We start from the raw sequence: 20,621 nt of genomic DNA, 5'->3' as shown, positions 1-20,621 counted from the left end.
ACAGAATGATCCGACTTCTTGAACTTAAACCCATTGAATTGTTGTAAAAATTGTGTCTGGAGATTTTTTTCCAACCTCATGCAAAGTTAATGTTTTTAAAAACAAATTGTTTTATAGGGAAAAAAAGATGTTTGAAGCGTGGAGGTTCTGCAAAACAGACAAAATGATAAAATCCTGTAAATAGATTAAATATACTTGTCTTTTCTTGAGATTAGTTTCTAAAAGTTTGAAAAGACAAACAACATTTAATTTTATCCAATTTAATGTGCTCATTCATCTTGAGTCCATCTTGTCTCTGCAGAGGAGCAGTAGGCTGTATTATATTCCATTTGCTGTGAGATGTTTTAAGGAAATGCTTTTGCAAAAAAATAAATAAATAATGCATTTGGCTCCAAAGAAGACTTGAAAGTGTAAAATGAAAGGTGAGGAGTAAATGACGTTTTGTGGAACATTACTTCTTCAGAGAAAAACACCAAAGGCCCCCCCACAAGAGCAAAGTGTAGTGAAACATCCCCCTCTGTTGGGCACTTTGATATCACCAGGCAAAGCGAGAGGGGGAGGCAGAAGAGGAGAGGAGGAAGAGATGATGGGCAGAGTCCTGTAGAGCAGAGAGATAGCACAGTGATAAAGATCACAATGATGTCCAATTGCAGCTGTGACTGATTGCCCCCCCCCACTCACACACATTCACACACACACACACACACACAGAATAACCTCAGGTGTGACCTGAGCAATACCCCCACTCCAGCAGATAGACATCTTTACTCTCCTCATATCAAGTGTTACCACCCACATATATATATATTTATCTGCACATATTTCCCCCACTTCTGGATTGTATGACTGCACAGGGAATGAGTGACAGACAGACAGACATATAGACAGACAGAGGCATCTGACAGAATGTAATGTACAGAGTGCTCATGTATTTTAGGCTGAATCTAAGTACTAAGACAATGGGATTTACTCGGAACAATGGGATTGTTTTTCCATCTGGAATGAATCGTTTCTCAAGTGGTAATGTGGGTAACAATTTGTTCAAATGTTTTCATGTTAAAATCTCATTTTAGATGTGCTCATGTGAATGACATTATGTGAGCGCTGCGTAAAAGATTCCCCGCGACTTTATAAAATGCTGCGAAAGTCGTGTTTTCACAAGCAAACCCTTGTCTGTTCCAGTTTGGAGCAGGGGAGCGCTCTGATTCTTGGAACTCAGGGTGACCCGCAGCACCCACTGTCATAAGGACGTGGCAGGCACCCAAACCACAACACAGCGTCCCCAAGGCGTAGGCCTGACCAGCAACTTAGGAAAGTTTTCATTATCTGGGTTGCAGTCGTTTTTCCAATGGGGCCTGTGGTGTGTTTTTTGTTCCAGCCAGGACAACTCACACCCAAGGAAAACACACAATTCCCATCAGTAAACTTTTAACTTATATGTTTATCGTCAGTGAAAATAATTACACGGTATTTGCAGCAAAGCTTTTACAATCTCACCAAACTCTTTTTTTTTTTTTTTTAAACGCAAGTTTTAAACTTTCCATCTGAATTGTGCCAACAGAGATTATCCAGGATGCAGGAAGTTTGGTTTGTGTCTGTTTGATTTCTATTCCGGTGACGCTCCGGTGAGAGGGGTAATATAGCAGACAGCTCGACAGACAGTGAGATAGATGGAAGGCCAGACTGCTCCCCTTGTATGAAGGATTATCCCCTATCCTCTGTTTGTGACAAGAGCTGATAAGGGCCTGAGAGGAGAGGCTGAGAGGGCCAGTGACACACACACACACACACACATATGCACATATAATCCACAGTGAGAAAGATATCAATCCATCATTTAGAGCCGGGGATTCAGCAAGAGGAAATAGGTTCTTCTCAATTGCTGACAAGCCAACACACACACACACACATTCACACACACCTACAATAGCATCTGCTGTACAAAAGGCTTGTGAGCTTTCAGCAGCTGAATGGGTCTGTTTGAATTACGGTTCAATTTCATCTATTTATCTGATTTACATGTGGCTATTGTTGTCACCACAGATGTGTATCTGTGTGTTTATGGTGGCGATTGTGCCTGAATCAGAATCAGTGTCAGCGACAGAAAACCATAAATCTGAATGTTCCGAAGTTAGTTAGCACAAGCCATAAATCCAAGGGTTTGTTCCCCAGAGGCAATGTCAAAATGAAAAACAAGTCACAGAAGACACATGCAACGCAGTCTGCAAAATAATTCAATTTAGCTTTTATTCACAAAAATACGTCCGATAAGAATGTTAATGTTATTTCATTGAAATTACACACTTTGAATAAATCTCAATTCCTTGTACTTTTTCACTGTGCATTTATTAGCATGATTTAGGAAAACATACAACAATTTTGTTGGACTCTGATACCAAAACATTATTTTTAACCGTTTTAAAGAAATAGAAAATTAGCTCAAGGTGGATGGATAGTGGGAGAACTTGTGAATGTTGCACCCTCAAGGTCCAGCCATCGTTTTGTTACAGAGGTTCAGCACAAAGGTGATACAGCAGTGAAAGTACTGCAAGGTTTCTGTTTGTCTGTGTGTGTGCGTGCTTGTGAATGGAGTGCGTCACTATCTGACAGACAAGCAGACAATAGGAACGTGAAAAATCCCCGCTCTACTCCCTGACCGCAGCTCTTGAGATGTGTGTGTTAACATGGATTCGATGTGTGTGTCAGTGTGTGTGAGGCAGGAAAATCAGATCAAACATAGAAAGGCTTTGTGTTAACTTTTGCTCGTCCTTCATCTGGTCCACGTGTCTCCCCACCACCTGATTTCTGAATGTGTGAGAGGAACAGACGGAGCTGTGAGTGCTATTGATTACAGTTTGCAACAACAGGTCAAAAGGGTTAACATGTGTAAGAGGAACCTTATTGCAAGATGTAGGGGGGTGCTGCTGCAGTGGGAAGTGGTTGCGGAGGTGCCTAAGGGTCTACAAGGGGCTTGAAGTTGATATAATACACTCGCTCACAAGCTTAGCTCGGAGCCCAGCTCGGTTTCCTGAAATATTGAGCACGATGTCTTGAAATAAAAACATTCGATATGGTGGAAAAAAGTGGTTCATGCTCGTATAATGAACGGAGAGCGCTCATAGTGGATTATGATACTTTGGCCAATTTGAATCAATCAATTTTTTTATAGGAGCTTGACAACAAATGACCATCACATCATAAACCCATTGTATTTTTTAAATCATCCCAGTGACTCCAGCGTTTCTCTGATCAGACATATTCAGGACTTGGTCCAATTTAAAATTTAAGTGTCAGAAAATTCCTTTCAGAAACAGAGTCTCACCTGTCTCCACTCTTTTCAGAGAAGACCAAGAGAAAGACTGATGAATAATAGAAGGTGACACAGAGAAGGTGAAAGACATCCTGAGAGTAAGGACAGAAATAATTCAGTCTAAGTTGGACAAAATGATAAAACGTGTGAGAGAGATGTGAGGGAGGCAGTGTGCACTGCTGAGCGGCCGGGTCAGGAGGCAGGGCCATTTGGCGAAGGAGCCGGTGCTAGACTTGATGGACGAGACAAACTAGGGGCTCTTCTCTCTTGTAACTTTAAAATCATTAAGCCTTTTACACGGACATGCAGATTTTTATGGCCACCTCAAACAAGCTGCCTCCGTTCGTGTCTTTAAATCTGCAGTACAGGAGAAGTCACATGATGACTGTTACATGATATCACTAAAACTTTAGTTACATGAAAGAGAAAATAAATTGATATACAAACATTTAGTGTGTCGGACAGAGGCAAGAGGATGAGGCTCAGGTCAATGGTTTGCCAAACTTATACATTAGCGTCCAACCCTCTCCACCTGAGGAGCGAGGAGGATGCATTCTTACAAACAGAAATAAAATGCAGCAATAAATAAACTTGCTGCTGCTCCTACAATAACAGCCTGATGGGAGTTTTTACAGTTTGATTTCTAGCTCTGTCTTGCATTTATGTAACTTTTTATACGGTTAAACAAATGTCAAAATATCTTATTCTACCTTTAACTCAGTTTGGGCCAAACCTTTAGTGATAGCATTATCGTTTTGTACGACAGTTTGGAATATATGCTGAAAAAGGAATCAAGTTAGGTTTTATGTTTCATTTGATGCTGGTACATTTTTTTATTATTTTACAGATTCGGTTAGATTTTGGGGTGTGGAAACTTGTAAATATTCAGGGTTTTTTTAAATGTTAAAAAACAACAACTATGAAGAGCTTGATGTGTAAGAGATTCAGATTTCTCGTCTCGTCCTCCTGACGCTGCCGTCACAAAGCAGGTGAAGAACAAGTTCAGGTACGCAGCAGGTAATCCTGCACGGAGAGGACGCCATGACATTGATCTAAGATTTTAATCTCCTGCTCCTCTTTGCCGGGCACGCTGTGCAATAACAAACACAGCCGTGTATAACCAGACAGATACATGGCGAGGATATGAGTTGTGTTAATGAAACCTCGTTAGCTGAGCTTTTACCCAGCGAAGGGAAGGGAGTGTAGGGAATGCACACGGTGACAAAACATAATCACATCACTTTTTTATTTCTTATGCGTGTGAGTGTGTTTCAACAGTGTCTTCTAAGAAAAGGCCGAGGATGTTAATGATAAACCAGCAGCAACAACTGGGTGGGTGTTACTGCGACGCGCTCTAAATATTATCAATAACAAGTCGTGTGTGTGTGTGTGCGTTAAGTGTGCACATGCCAGGATCCATCCATCTATCAATCCATCCATCCCTCTCACTCTGCCTCCACAGGCTGCCTCCTCCGCTGTTAGGATTCAATTAACACGGTGCAGGCAGCCATGGCACCCTCATTAAAGCTAATTAGTTAAAACATCAGCCAATCTAGCGTTAATTGGCTTTGGTAATTAATTCAGCCGCTAGACCATATGAAGGCAGTGGGAGGGAGATAATGAGAGGGAGGGAGGGAGGGAAGGAGGGAGAAAAAGGGGATAGAAGAGATAAAAGGAGGCGGAATGAAAGACGAAAGGAAAAGTAAATGAGGGAGATAATTCAGAATCAGATTTTATTGTCAAGTAGTTTTCATTTGCTGTGGTATGTTTGAGCTGAGCATAGATGTACAGATAAGAATATTGAACAGTATGTAAAAATTACAAAATTAGAAACACTAGATAAAGATATATTAGATATGTGCAGTTGAGTGTTCACACAGTGACGGTTACTGGCCACAGAGAGTTTACATTTCACAGTCACAGCTGGGTTCTAACATTAATGCAGTGCAATGAGGGGTTGATGTTGATAAAGCCAGCTGTAGTCAGGGAAGTTTTGTTTCAGTTTTTGTGGTGTGACGTTTTGGTCCTGAAGGTCAAGTGAATAATAAATGAAACATATGCAAGGTCAGATCTTGTAATATATCAATAGATACTGTAATACATTAATGATGGTACTCCTAAAAACAATGCTTATAGTAACATTTGTCACATGTGTGATGATAACATTATGCTCATTGTTACTTAGCACACATGAGTGATTGTTGTGCGTGTGTGTGTGTGTGTGTGTGTGTGTGTGTGTAATGATTAGGGCTGATTCAGGGCGTGTGTATCCCAGACTTGCTGATGTCCCCACTTTGCCCACTGACACGGCATGTTCACGTAGTGTTGAGGTCCTTTGGGATGGAAATGAGTGCCGACAGGCCTCACGCCCCCACACCTCTCCGTTAGGTATCCCTCCTCCTCCTCCTCCTCCTGCACACAGCTGAGGCAGGAGAAATGGAGTAGAGTCATTCAGCAGAGAGACAAGAAATTACAGGGCATAGGTCACTGAAGCAAAAACGTCTCTTTCTTTTGGTATGAGGATTTTTGTAATAATCAGTGTAATGAAATACATCATAGAGAATATTTTACCTGAAGTAACTCAAGAAATATACAAGAATAGCATTTTCCAGATAAGAAATGACCCCAAATGCAGAATTAGTGAATATTTCAAACATTTAATATTCAAAAAGGACAATGTACATGTTTCCCAAATCATTAAATATGAATAACACATAAACTGATCATTTATTATTTATTATGACATATTTCATTGTGTGTATGTGGAAAGAGAACACATTTTTTACAGAAAAACCGAAAAATAACAATAAATAGGAAGGAAAAAGAAAATCCTTAGGATTTTATTTTCTAATGACAGATGTTTGTACGTGTTGTGGGCAGCTTTGTGTGTGTGTGTGTGTGATGTGGCTATTTGTGGATGCGTGTATGTCTGCTCAGTGGGTCAGTGCTTGGTTGATGCTCCATTAATTTACTTCTTTCTCTGTCTCTCGCTCTCTCTCTCTCTCTCACACACACACACACACACACACACACACACACACTGACAATGTGATTGATTGAATAAACAGCTGTCAGTAGTTGTGATAACCTCACTAGCATCACACACCACTGTCTTTCAGACACACACACTCAAGAGGGTCCCAGGAGTAATACCCAACACACACACTCAGGGGGATCATCAGATGACCATTTATCAGCACATGTTCAGGACCAGGCAGCTGGTGATTTATTTCTTCTCTTTTCCTCAATCCACTAAATTTCATCTACATTTCCTTCAGTCTTTAAAGTCTCTGCTCTTGTACCAAATCTTCTCCCGGTGACAGAGTGAAAGAATATTCTACATTTAGTAACAGCCACAGTTTCCCCATGCTGCCAAATGTCCTGTCTGTGAGAAATAAATGCATCTTCTCATTTACATTTCACTCTAGTTTCACTGTGCAGCATGCATATGTTCACACAGAGACGTTCTGTCCCTCGACTTCAACAGACAGCAAACACACACACACACACACACACACACACACACACACACACACACCTTTCCCCTCTCTATCCGTCTATCCGGCTATCTCTTCATCCCTCCTCTCCGCCGCGCCGACATTTCATTTGCTTTTCTAAAAGTGACAACCCCAGGGAGCGAGGGGGAGGGAGGGCGGGATAGTGAAAGAGCCTGGTGATGAGTTTTGAGCAGGGTGTGGAGGAGTGCTATTTAAAAGTGCAATGCATCACTGTCAGGGGGTGAGACCACGCAAACACACACACACATAAACACACACACACAGGGCAGGCAGACACAGGAAACACACACATAAACGGAGCAGAGCGACGCAGACTTGGTGGCAAACTGAAGTTGACCCCCGTTCCATTTCATCAAATGTCCTCTGAATGAGCCACACAGCCTCATCTATTTTGCACACACACACACACACACCTGCAGAGCTACTGATCAGCCTAGTGTCTGGCCTGCTTAAATCACAGCTCACTTAAGAAAAAACCATATCCCCCACCAGGGGCCAAACACACACACACACACACACACCTTGCTCGTCCCATTTGTGTTAATACAGCCCCTGGTTTTGGGCTTTAGGGCTCATATTTGCCATTATGGAGATGATGGCTTTACGGGGGCCCTCTCACCTCACCTTGCAATGGTCGGGGGAGAAGAGAGGAGAGAGTCGAAATGAAGGCTGACACCTCAGTGGGATTTATTTGATTGTGGATGCGGGGCGATGTCATTCTGGAGAAGGGGGAGAATAAGAACAGGGGGTGAGATGTGTGGGGATGAGGGCCCGTAGGCTAAGTGAAGAAGAAGAAGAAGAAGAAGAGGAGAGGATAAAGGGAAAAAAGAAAGAGAAAGCGAGAGAAAAGGAAATAAAAAAGGAAGAGATTGGAGGGGGAGCAGAAGTGGCCCTCCTTCCCTTTTTTTCCACGAATCAAATCAAATTCCCCTTATCGCACATTATTTGAAGAGGTTATCGGGCGCGGTAATGCGGTTACACGCCGGGCCGCGGCTGAGAGATTTCCTTGTTTACCGATGTTGGCGGGTGTTATAGCTAACCGGCCAGGCGAGCTGCGAGGGGAGGGAGGGTGAAGAAGGGAGGGAGGAGGAGGGGGAGACAAAAAAAGAGGGGTAGCGGGCATAAACACTTGATGCATGTCAGAAAACTCATTTAGGGGAACAACAAGGAGGGTTTTTTTACACACACACACACACAAGGAGAAGACAGTTGTTCAAGGACAGAAAAACAGCCTCTACATGTAGACACTTTGTAATTCCATTTGGGAAATGTGTTTGTGTGTCTCGAGAGTGTGGATGTCGCAGTGTGCGTGTGTGTGTGTGCGTACACATGTGTCGCCTGCAGACAAACTGTATTCGTGCCAACCAATAAATCTGGCCCTTCTCTTTTCTGACTCTTATCATCGTGTTTAAATCCAGTTTACATGCTCAGCGCTCATTAGCTGATTGTGTGTATCATTTACAACTTCATTTTAAAGATAGAAAATACTCGTACTTGCTGCCATCAAAATTTCTTTCCATCAAGCTGCATCTTTTAAAAGAGAGAGAACATGCAAATCATAAACTTCAGTAAATCGCTGATTGCTTTAACTTTATATTTGTTCAATTTACAGCCCGCACAATAACAGGTTTTCTTTTAGTCTTTGGTTTCAGTAACAGTCCCACGTGCTCCGATCCCCTGTTTCCTGAGAGGCAGGATGATGGGCAAGATAAAAGCAAAGGGATGAGAGGCAGTACAGGTCATTAAATGGGATTTGGGCCCACAGTGTTGTGAGTACAAGGTTTGCCTCTTAGGCCATTGAGCCATGAGGACACCCCAAATGGTTTTTTATCTGTGGTCCCATTGAGAGCCAGTATTGAGCTGACAATCCCAGTCCTATCTGGAGGTGGCCTTTTACCTCTGCTCATTGTAGTCTGTGACTGGGAGCCCGCGCTATCTGGCATCTATTGATTTCCACTTCATCTGGACCACAGCACCGCGGGGAGAGAGACACTGAGGGACACAGAGAGACAGGGTGAGAGAGAGAGAGAGAGGGTGCAGCAGAGGAGAAAAAGTAAAATGATTAAACAAATGAAAGAAGGAGGATGGAGGAGGCTGCATGTGTTAAAACAGATAAAACTTGCTGTATGATGATGGGCACGTTTCCCCAGTTTTCATCAGCTGTTGGCTAAAGAGCTAAACCCTGTAAATGCCATAGTAGCGGTTTAGGTGCACAAAGAAGGACAGAGGGAAGCATAGACTGTGGGGAAAGGAAAGAGGGATGACAGGCAGGAAGGTGAGACGTACAAAGAAAGTCAGGCCAAAGCAGTGGAGAAAGTCAGTGCAGAGTTTAAGGGAAGAAAAGAAGGGAAGGAAGAATGTAAGGATGGAAGTACGGATGAATAAGGAGGGAGGATTCCTTGTCTTTTCCTCTCCACTCTTCCGTATTATCTAGCTCATGTCCTCCTCACCATCTGCTGTTAGTAATTGCCTGTCTGGTTTTGTGTGTGAAAAAAAACCATTATATAAAATGTTTATGAAAGCTTATTGTCAATGACTTTCTGATGTCAAATATGGATTAGCCTTTGATTTTTATTAGAATTCTAAAAGTTATCTTTGGTCAACTGCTTTATATATATAAAGTACATTCAACCTAATTATCTGTTTGGATACATCAAGTCTTCTTCAACAACTCCCAAATATACTTATTCATTGCTTCATTTGTTTAATATGTGATGATGTTGAGCTGAAGGTCCACCACAGGAAATGACTCTTTACCTCTGAGCCCATTGCTTCTTAATATTTAATCTTAATCTTTATTAAGATTTCCTTATAAAGGACTATCTCATCCTTAATTAATTTTACATATATATTTTATGCCAATTAGTGGTTGGGACTGACATAATTATTTATCCATTACTATAATCCCTAACTGACCCTAAACATACCATATCACTTGTAATTTAATATACTGTGCTTTTCTTTGAATGACAAAACAAAATGCATTAATACATATTTTGTTTTAATCAGGTCAAATGGATTTTCTTTATTTTTGAATTGCAGCAGCAGGGTCAGAGGAAACTCCTTAATGAGGAAATACTGTAAATCTGCATAATAAGTCCGCAAAGCACCTGAAAGAAAAAAATAAAATAAAATAATTCAGAAGTTGTTTACATAGTAAATAAATAAACATTGTGATATTTAAAATGCAATTAAGTACATACATAACTACATGGATAGATGTGATGCTGTACACATAGTAAAATCAATAATATACTAAACTCAAATGCAGCTGTACTTTGTTACTTTAACAAAACCTGACATTTAGTGCTTTCTAAAATGCAAACGATTCCGAATTAGACAGAATCACATTCACATTAGATTTAAAAATAATTCCGACTTCCTACTAACTCACTGGTGGCTCACATGCCCTTTTTTTAATTTCACGTTGTTTGCAGTGAATCAAATAGATGATATCTAACTATATATGTCACCCGGGAATTGTGTGATTCTTATATAAATTCACACACCTACTGTATGTTTGAGATCAGTGTCACGCTGGATTCATTGCTCCAGCAGCCAGTAAATAAATAAATCAGAGAGAAGATGCAAGAAGTCAGTGCTTCCTGTCGACCGGGTGACATATTGTTTTGTGACATGGACAAAAACCAGTGAGTGCGATTAACTGGATTAAGTGACAGAGATGAAAAGGAGGGGAGTGAGGTGAAAGGAGAAGGGAGGGATAGAGAGATGGACTGAATTAAGAGAGGGATATGGTCTGAGAAGAGAAGCAAAAAGGTGAAACCAGGAAAACTGAAGATAGAGGGAGTAAGAAAGAAAGAAGGAGAGAAGAGAAAGTGAGATGAGACGATCCATCTCAGCACATTAGGGGGGGGATCAGGCCGGCACTCCATCATGGCTGTCAGAGGGATGCACACCTCCTCTCTCCTCTCCTCTATCCATCCATCCCTCGTTCGCTCCAGCATGCACCTGGCATTTGCTGAGGAATCTCAGCACTAAAAAGTCCTGTCAGGCCTATTTCCTTGTTATTGTCCAGGCCTTCTCCTGTCTCCATCCTCTCCCCCCACCTGCTCTGACTCCGGTGACTTCCCTCCGCTCCCCGAGATTAAACGCACCCTTGTTGTGCCGCAGGGTGTTTGAGCTGTGAGGTCCAGAGCGGGACACATGGAGGAGCGTGCACGAGTGTGTGTGTTGCCCAGACATTAATCATCTTTAAGGCGCTGACAAGCCCGGTGTGGGACATCACATCAACACTGCCCACCCCCTAGCACCTCTTCACCCCCTTTCTCCTCTTCTTCTCCTCCTCCTCCTCCCCTGGATTTATCTGTTCGTCCACCTCTCCCCCATCACTCACTTCCCTCAGGGAGGGCTTGACAAAGCGGGAAAAAACAGAGGGAGAGAGCAAAAGAAAGGGAGGAATGTTAGGATGTGAAGAAGAAAAGACAAGTGCAAGAGAAGGAAAATGATAAACTAGACAAAAAATGAAAAGTAAAACGTTTAAATTAAGCAGACTTTTGATTCATTAGTAGCTGATTTGGAATAGATACTTATTTGTTTCACAAAAGACTGTTCTATTGTATTCTACTCTATTTTATTCTATCCCTTGAATGTTGATTTTCCGCCTGTTCCATCACATCAGACCCAGTATGATTTGTATACCTATGGATGGTGTTTGTAGTGTTTGTCTGTGTAAACAGTTTGTTTTTGGCTGTATTGTAAACAATTTGAATTCAAATCAATTCACAGTTTACAAAACTTCTCCACTTAAGTCTTTCCTCTGGTTGATTGGCACTCTTTTGTCACACATGCATTTACATTCCTTTAACATGAAATCTATTGAAAGTAACAAATAAAAGACACGTCCCCCGAGGAAAAAATCCACATTTCAAAAGAAAATCACTGCACATTTACATGCAAAAAAAGCAAACTCACTGTTTGCAAGCATTTACAAAAAAAATGTGATATTACAAAAGCCCCAAAATAAAACAGCACAGGCATGTTTGTATACTGCGTGTGTGTGTGTGTGTGTGTGTGTGTGTGTGTGTGTGTGTGTGTGTGTGAGAGAGACCGTGTCCTCCAGGTGTGTGTTTGCCTGTGGAATTGAAAGAGCCCCATCAGCCACAGACAGGGATTGGATCTTTCTTTGTTTGCTGTGGCGGATGGTGACGGCTTCAGCATGACTCAAATTATCTTGTCAAAGCAATAAAGGGGAGAAGGGAGGAGAGGAGAGCAGAGGAGAGAAAAGAGAGATGGAGAAACAAGGAGAGAAATGGATATTTACCAAAGGCAGAGTGGTGGAGGAGACAATAAGGCGGAGAAGAGGTGGAGGAAAGAAAGAAAGAACGGCGAGGAACATAGATAAAAATAGAGAGATGAGGTAATGGGATAACTGAAAAGGGGGGGTAAGTAAAAAAGAGAGGGAGAGAAAGAAAAGGACGGATGTAGGAGGTAGGAAAGGAATGAAACAAATAAATGGGTGGTTTAGGGAGCATAAAATTAGAAATGGATGAGGCTGGAGAGAAAGCATGTGAGAAAGAGAGGTGTGGAAAAAAGAAAAGAAGAAGCAGCGAAAGAGATAGAGAGTAATCGATTACCTATTTTTCAAAGTCACTTAACATGTCCAGTGCTGTGGGCTCTGTTAAGTAGCAGGAGGCCAGTATGCACACACACGCTCTGAGGCAGGGAGGGAGGGAGGGTGTGTGTGTGTGTGTGTGTGTGTGTGTGTGTGTGTGTGTGTGTGTGTGTGTGTGTGTGTGTGTGTGTGTGTGTGTGTGTGTGTGTGTGTGTGTGTGAGAATAGAGAAAACCACCAAAGACGAGGCAAGTAGGGAGTCCCCGTACCTGGTCCTGTTGCCGTGGTGACATGCAGTCTAAACAGGATATCCTGGCTGAGGCGGAGCCTATTGTTCACGGCCCTAAAAAAGCACATTTGATTGGCTTAATTCAGGAAATTCAGGAAGTGTCCTCCAACATTAAGCACTGATACACTTTCAATGGATGATATTTTTAGCCCACTCAGACAGAAAAACGGATGTACACACCAACACACACCAACACACACCAACACACACCAACACACTCTGGGGCTGTTTTGCTGAATGCACACATAGCCCCAGCAACACAATGACACACACACACACACACACACACAGGTGGGCCCCACCCTGTGGCCTGCTGATCAAGGACAATGAAGTGAGGTAGTGTTGGCAGACTCTGTACAGCATTAGCTCATCCGGCTGACAAGTCTCTGAATGTGCTTTGACCTGGGAGAAACTACCCAGTGGAGACTGCACGGCTCTACTCCCCTTTGTTTGCAGGATTGCACTTGATTTTTTAACATTAGCTTCTCTACCAACAGACAAAGCCCAGACAATTTTGCAGTTTGTGTTATATGAAAAACATAAACTCAAACTTTGGTTTGCAAAACTTTCTAGACAATGTAATGAAGTACAGCAAAATCCTGAAAGCTGCAGTAATCCAAAAGACTTTATGTAAAGATGGTTCCCCAAAAGTTAAGTGATTGCCCTCTGGTGGCTGGCTGTAGTTAAGGTCTAAAACCTCGCCTTGCCTCCGTGTTAATGGATGGGTGTGTGAACTAAAATGGGGTTTCTTTCATTTTTTTTATACCATCTCTGTTGTTCACTTGTGCAGTTCCCAACAGAGAAAAAGAAAGCAACATCATTATTGGTCACTTCAGATTCTTTTGAGACTCAAATATAATGTATCTGAAAAGTAGAAATGTTTTTGTTTTGTCCTGTACACACACTGATGTCTCTCTCTTTGTCCCATTTCATGTTGGTCTCCAGGTAAAAAGAAGATGTCCCTGTACGACAGCCAGGCTCCAGTGTGTCCCATCTGCCAGGTGCTGCTCAGGCCCGGAGAGCTGCAGGAGCACATGGAGACGGAGATCGACAGGCTAGCTGCCATATGCCTCAGGTAGGCCTCAGACACGTTGTCTTTCACACACAGTCACACACAGTTCAATCAATTCGACGTAGAAATCAAAGCTGACCAGAGACCCCAAAAATCTGAACTGGCTTATCCGAGAGAACCTGCAAGTAGATTTGCAGTGAGTGGACAAATCGGGACAGGCCACCGCTGCAAAGTTATTGTTGCCATCGCCTCACTGCTCATTGGACCCAGTTGCCTTGTACAGTCCCACAGTGTCTTCCCTCCCTCACCCCCTGCTGGCACTTAAGAGGTTACTCAGATGTCATTTGTTGTGGCACATCCCATAAACACAAGTCCAAGATTTTGTGCACACACAGTTCACCTGCACACCACACCAGACAAGCACAGACAAAACATCGGGGATAAAGTGAATCGAAACGATCAGGATTCATGATCTGACACCATCAAGTAATACTAAGTAAAGGTTATTGTTAGTTGATGTTACACACACAGGCATCAGATTATGACACAATAGGGTGTTCTTCACTGTTGGTCATTTAGCAAATTTCCTCAAATATATATCAAGGCATTTCTTTAATGCCTGAAAGTCCCATAAATTAATTGAACATATGTCATCATTAATTTGCTGGACTCCAGTGACATTATCTGGAGACTAATGGAGCAGCAAAGGTAAACTTTTAGGACTCATAAAGATGAGGATTTGTCAGACATAGAGTGAAGACTGAGCTTTCATGTCAGGGGTCACTGACCCCTATTTTTTTCCATGGAGAGATTTGGGCGTCATAAATCTGCATAAAAGGCAGATGCATGCCATCAGCGCGGCGCTAAGTGTTTCCTACAGGGATTAGGATTCAAACCTGTGACCTGCAGTTCACTGCCGCCTCCTTCTTCTCATCATGACAGTTGCACGAGCTGTTTTACGGCGGATAAATCAACTGCAAGCCCTTTTAACGATGGGACACAACCATTAGGATCCATATTTTACCTTGACCGCACGTCTGGCTGTGTGTACGTGTGTACGTGTGTATGTGTGTGTGTGAGTGTGTGTTTGTGTACATATGCGTGTGGCCTGTGTGCGGTTGGTTTGCCATGTGACCCATGTCCACCTTAGCAGCCCAGCTTTATGATGGTCCCCATTAACCCGGAGGAACAGGGCAACAGATAGCGTCACCCCGCGTAGAAATCACACTTCATTTACCCTAGTTTATACCCAGTATAGCTTCTCCTGTCTTTACACCAGTTCTATTCATTTCTCCTCTTCTCTGTTGTCATCCCTCTCTTCTTGTTTCTCCATCCCTCCATCTTCCTCTTTTTTTAACATTTTAATCCATTATTGCAGAATTACAGAGAATGTAAGAGTGATGTCACATTAGAAGTACCGTCTTTGGCTCACTGGATTTCAGAAATTGTTGCAATTGTGATGTATTTACTCAACAAACATTATGTGTGGTTGAGCTTTAGATAAAAAAGGGAAAAGCATTGGGGAAAAAAATCTTTCGGCAAGGGAAGCAGGGAGTGAATAATGAGAAGAATTAAACTGAACGAGAAGGAAAGATGTAGGGATGAAGGGAATAAAATGAGTGTCAACAAAATTTACGATTAAGAAAATCGAAAGAACTAAATGAAACGAAGAATATAACTGACAACAATTTGCTGGAAAAGCCTCATCACAAATCCCAGCTTTCAGCCAGGTGTCATGGCCTTCGTCCCTGGATAGAGTTGGTTTAGGTGTCACTGCAATGGTTCAGGTGTTCCAAAAAAACTGTTCAACTAACTTCATCAGTGATGAAGACCATGGCATGTGGCTGAAAGTCCTGGAGAACCCATGTTAACTGATCTTAAAATTAGAATTTCAAGCCTGAATAGAATAGAATAGAATCGAAGGGAAGGGCCAGTCATTAATCACTGTGTGATATGGTGAGGTGTGTAATTTGTATATGGCTTTAATAATTAATAAAGGTTAGTAGTCTGCCCTTCCTTCGGTGGTACTGAGATACTCCACAAGCCTGTGGAAGATCAAGACCCATGTCCATACATACACACACACACACACACACACACACACACACACACACACACACACGGTTATTTAAGGAAACGGCGTCATCCCCAGTGAGATGAGATGGTGGCCAAAGTCACGGTTGGCTGATTTAGCTACTCGCCATTAACCCATCCTTCACATACACATACACATACGCATACACACACACACACACACACAAGGGAAAAGAAATAAGAGGGCAAGGGAGGAAAGAGAGACACAACGGATACAAGTTAACAATATTTTGAGAGAAATGTTCCTTTACTAACACAAACGCAGAAAGATATTTGTGTGTTATTAAAGGAAGGTGTGTGCATGTTTGACAGAGTGTGAGCAGGAGATAAAATGAGGGCAGAGCACGTGTGTGTGTCTGTTCTATCACAAAAGTAACCTTGTTCTGTATCACACACACACACACTCTCGGGCACACACACTGTTTCTCCCTCTCTCTGGCACTCTGCATGGTAGCAGCCATCATTGAAAGTGACAGTGGGAATTTCGTCCAATTTGTAGTAAATCTGCCTTTAATGACGGCCAGCACTTGCTGAATGAAAGAGCTGTGGGTATGGAGACGAAGGTGTCCGTGTTTCAGTGTCCTGGTGTAAAAAATGTGTGTCCGCCCTCTCTCCCTCTGTGTGTGTGTTCGTTTTCTATTTCTTCTCCCCGCTTTTCTCCTCCGTTCTCCCCATAAGTGTGTGTGTGCATGTATGCATGTGTGTGTGTAGATTACAACTGCCAACCTGTCCTCTCTTGTGACTCCGAGCTCTGACGCTTGTTCATGGGCCACAGCTTCTCATGTACGGACACGGACACACACACACGCATGCACACACACACAGAGTTGACTTGAGCAAATGGAAATCTATCATGCCCCGTACATGTCAGGTGGCTCATGGGGGCAAAGTAATCTACATACCCCATCACCCCTCCTCTTCATATCCCCACTCCTCCTCTTCTTCCTCCTCCATAATCAATTTGCCTCCACAGAGGGGCCCCCACCTCTCAACACAAAAAGGCAAAAAGCAATCAGTATCTTGAGGTTAGCACCAACCCTGCATTCCTCCTTCCATCTATTCCACAAAAGTAGCACTGAAGAAAATCTCTCTCCCTCGCCCTGATGCAGATTTAACCAGGTTTGAGGAGGGTGCATGCAGTTTTGCTGAGTTCTATTGCTTCCAAATTTCTGATCGACCCAATGCAAACTAATGCTGTTCTGATCAATGGCACAGGAGACTCTCTCTTGATTATTTTTTCTAGTGGTTATAATCCTTTTATAATGATGAACTATATTAAGTGGCAGCAGGTTGTTTGCAGCTTTGACATGTTTCAGGATTTTACAACAGCAGTATGTAACTGCAGATACAAAGCACAACAAGAGACAAAGAGCAGTGGTTATTGGTTATTTAAAGAGATCCCTAAATAATATTTGACATTTATAACATCTCATATAAAACATATGAATTCATTTGTATTTTGAGTTATGAAAGCTATAGTGTAGATTAGAATGATATGACCCCACAAGTCTTTTGCATCCAGACTTTTTAAACTTTCCAAAGATAAAACTTTGACACTTCATTCTACTACTTAGGTGTCAAAACGAGCAGGTTCTTTTTCTTCAAACAACCTGATACAACAGCCAACTACTGCATGGGCTCCTCTTCAGTAATTTAAGATTACTAATCAAAAAAGCCTGTTCATGTGTACTTTTCTATTTTATTATACTTTAAAGGGATAATCTGACAATTTTACATGCACAGGTTAGTATACCCATCACGAGAAGTAGCGTGTGACACCAGTTGTACATTTACTGTGTTTCGCTCAGTATGAGGTAACTGGTAGTGACCAACAACTAAAAACAGATACTGTTAAGTTGCATTATGGGACATAAGTAAGTAAAAGTAAGTAAAGGTTCAGATATTGCAACAACCGCTTTTTTACTAAATCTATCTCTGGCAAAAACCTGGGACAATCTCTATGCACAATGCTTTGGTGATTAACTTTATTAACTTCAGAGGTTATTGTTGTGTACCGCTGCATTTATATGATGTGTGCAATTAAACTGGATTCATATTATCACCGCCAGGATTTATTACACTAGCAAAATAACAGGTTAAATGACAGACTTGAGTATAACTATGATCAGTTAGGATTCAGGCAGTCGACACAAGGTCATTCTCTTCCTGTTTTATTTTTATGACCAGCAACCGCAAACAACAAAGCGGTTTATGTGACCCACTCTCTGATCCTTGTGCCTGCGTACTGTATGACTACTTCCTGTTGCAGATCTAACAGGTTCAGCCAGTTGAGGGAAGGTTCTGTGTGACACAGTGGGACAACATGGTGTAAGATTTGGTCTGAAGCACCTGTCTCCCCCCTGTCCACCTGCCTCATTACCGAAACACATTTTAAAACTGCTTCATGTCTCGTCTCTTCATCCATCCCGTCCTTCCTCTTCCTCCCATCCGTCTGTGTTTTTGTTTCGCTTTGCTTTGCCGCTCATTTCCTATATTCTCCTCCTCACTTTGAAGTCGCAGGCAGCTGGAATTTCCAGGCCCATAACCCCATCAAAAATTCATACAACCGGGCAAACAGACGTGCGTGAAGCTGCAGCGAGAGGAAGACGCACCAACTCTCCCATCGCTCCCTCTTTTTTCCTTCTCCCGTTTTCTGTCATCTTTCATCTTTCCCTTCGCTCGATCCCTCTCCTCGTGTCGCCTGCTCTGCCTCCCTCACCACATCTCTCTCACCTCACATTTCATCTGCTTCCACCTCTTTTCTCCCCCCCACCTTTTCACTCTCCTTTCATCTCTCTATCACTCCCCTCTGTCATTGTGGCAATTTTCTCCCATCGTGGCAGCAGGCATGCGACTGCTGTCCTGTCTCGCTCTCTCTTCCTCTCTCTTCCTCTCTCTGCCTCTCCCTCCTTCTCTTGTCGCTGTTTGACACTGTCAACAAGCAGGTAGAGGTGGCTGTTATTGTTGATGCCTCTGCACAGGTTCCAGGTAATGAATAAAGGGGAGATGGAGGGAGAAGGAGGGAGAGATGACAGAGACCGAGATAGAAAAGGAGTATGTGTGTGTTTGTGTGTGTGTGTGTGTGTTTCCCTTGCATTACACGGCAGCTTGACTGTGTCACCCATGTTTATTCTCTTTGTTGTTGGAGGTGAGGCCCGCTGTTCAGCTTTCACACACACAACACATAGACACACAGTTACACACACAGTACCAGGAGATGCACAATGAATATGCACACCCACAGACACACATGGGGCCCAGAAACAGTAATGACACATTTTCACCTTGAACAAAGGTTTTTGACACATGCAAACACATGTATATATACTGTACATGTATACACTGTGCAGTTTGACAACACACGTCATCTTCACTACTGATTAATCACAGAGCAAAATAAAGAATCTGTTGCATCAGTGCAACAATGAAGACTGACGGAAACGAATAACTAACACTGATTATAACTTAATTCAATAGGCTAATATCTACCTCTGTATGTTTGTTTGTTGAATTGTTTGTTCGTAAGCAAGATTACACAAAAACTATTACGTTGATTTCCATGAACTTTACCCTCCACAAAAGTGAATCAGAAGAACCCATTGATTTTTAGAGCAATTTTATGTATTTTTTGTGTTAATCATTAGGATTGTGTTTGGTTTACATTTGGCCAAACATATAATATGTTACTATGTTTTCACAAGAGCATGGTTGTGGTCCAGTGTTTGCAGTTAACTTCGTCGACATTCACTGAGTCATGCCCACTTTTGAATGCTCCAATCAAATTTGAAGGATTTAATCAAATCGTAGTCATACCTAGACCACAAATTCCATTTCACTCAGAAACATGTCATTCTAGGAGCCAGAGGCAGTCCGTCTGCTGCTTCAATGGGCCTTTAAAGGGCCACTCAAACAATTCAATATTTGCACTTCTATCATATTGAGCGATTAGAGAAAGAATAGTTACATTTGAAGCCCTGCTGCTGTACCGAATGAGATGATCCTGCATTTCCCATCATGCAATATCACCATTTCTTCAGACTCATTCTGTGGTTAATGCCCAGATATTCAAAACCCACAGCCACAAACATGTACAGTGTCTCCTTTGGCGCTGGTAGTGAGCAACTGAGAAAAGATAATATCAAACTGTATCATGCATTATGGGAAATGTCTTTGAGGCAGGATTTCTGTTATAAATGTGTTGTCATATTCCAACTCCAAGTCAAGACAATATGACCTTGGTGATATCATCAGGATAATTTTAGCTCCTTTCAGAAGAACAGGAGACATTACACAACTGCACATGACTGCTCTCACAGGCTGAATAGCGATTTATAACCTGGTCGACATGGGTAAAATCGCTCCCCCCTTTTTAATCCTTGGTTAATTAAGGTGAAAATTCAAGGTTTGCACTTTAAAGGGTTAATTAATGTTGACAATTCTCTCTAAGAATTACCTATGTCTATATCTATATATATATAGATATATATATCCATCCATCCCTGAATCTCAGCATATATTCTTCCCTAACTCTGTGCATCTATGCATTATATTTTACTGCACTGGTGTTTTTCTTGTCTCGCTCTTGTGCCTTTTTGTGCACCACTTTTTAAATTCTCCTCTCAGATAAGTGACATATAAATAAGGCTTCTTAATTTTATCATCCACCCATCCAGCCATTGAAAAAGGAAATCCCTTGTCTGCCAAACCATGCTGTCAGATTAGAGGTCGTGCTGAAGTTGTGTGTGTCCAAGGAGGTCTGGAGTGTTAACAGGGTCTCAAAGCAAACATGACAACCTTGTCTCGCTTTGTCAACGTCAAGCCTGTCGC

At 42.2% G+C, this 20,621-nt stretch overlaps 1 protein-coding gene across 11 annotated transcripts in view; it reads left to right on the top strand.

Annotated features, from left to right (window-relative positions):
• rnf220a (ring finger protein 220a) overlaps positions 1-20,621 on the top strand; it is a 163,248-nt gene that overhangs the window by 105,901 nt on the left and 36,726 nt on the right. For all 11 annotated transcript variants that reach the window (XM_020108917.2, XM_069510852.1, XM_069510846.1 and 8 more), the window contains one exon: positions 13,634-13,763. In XM_020108917.2, the coding sequence (XP_019964476.1) occupies positions 13,634-13,763 (130 nt within the window). The remainder of the gene's footprint in view (positions 1-13,633; positions 13,764-20,621) is intronic.

Source organism: Paralichthys olivaceus, chromosome 16, assembly GCF_024713975.1.
Source record: "Paralichthys olivaceus isolate ysfri-2021 chromosome 16, ASM2471397v2, whole genome shotgun sequence".
In the NCBI taxonomy this organism is placed as follows: Eukaryota; Metazoa; Chordata; class Actinopteri; order Pleuronectiformes; family Paralichthyidae; genus Paralichthys; species Paralichthys olivaceus.
Note: the sequence above shows the minus strand (reverse complement) of the source record. Positions and strands in the feature narration are given on the sequence as shown.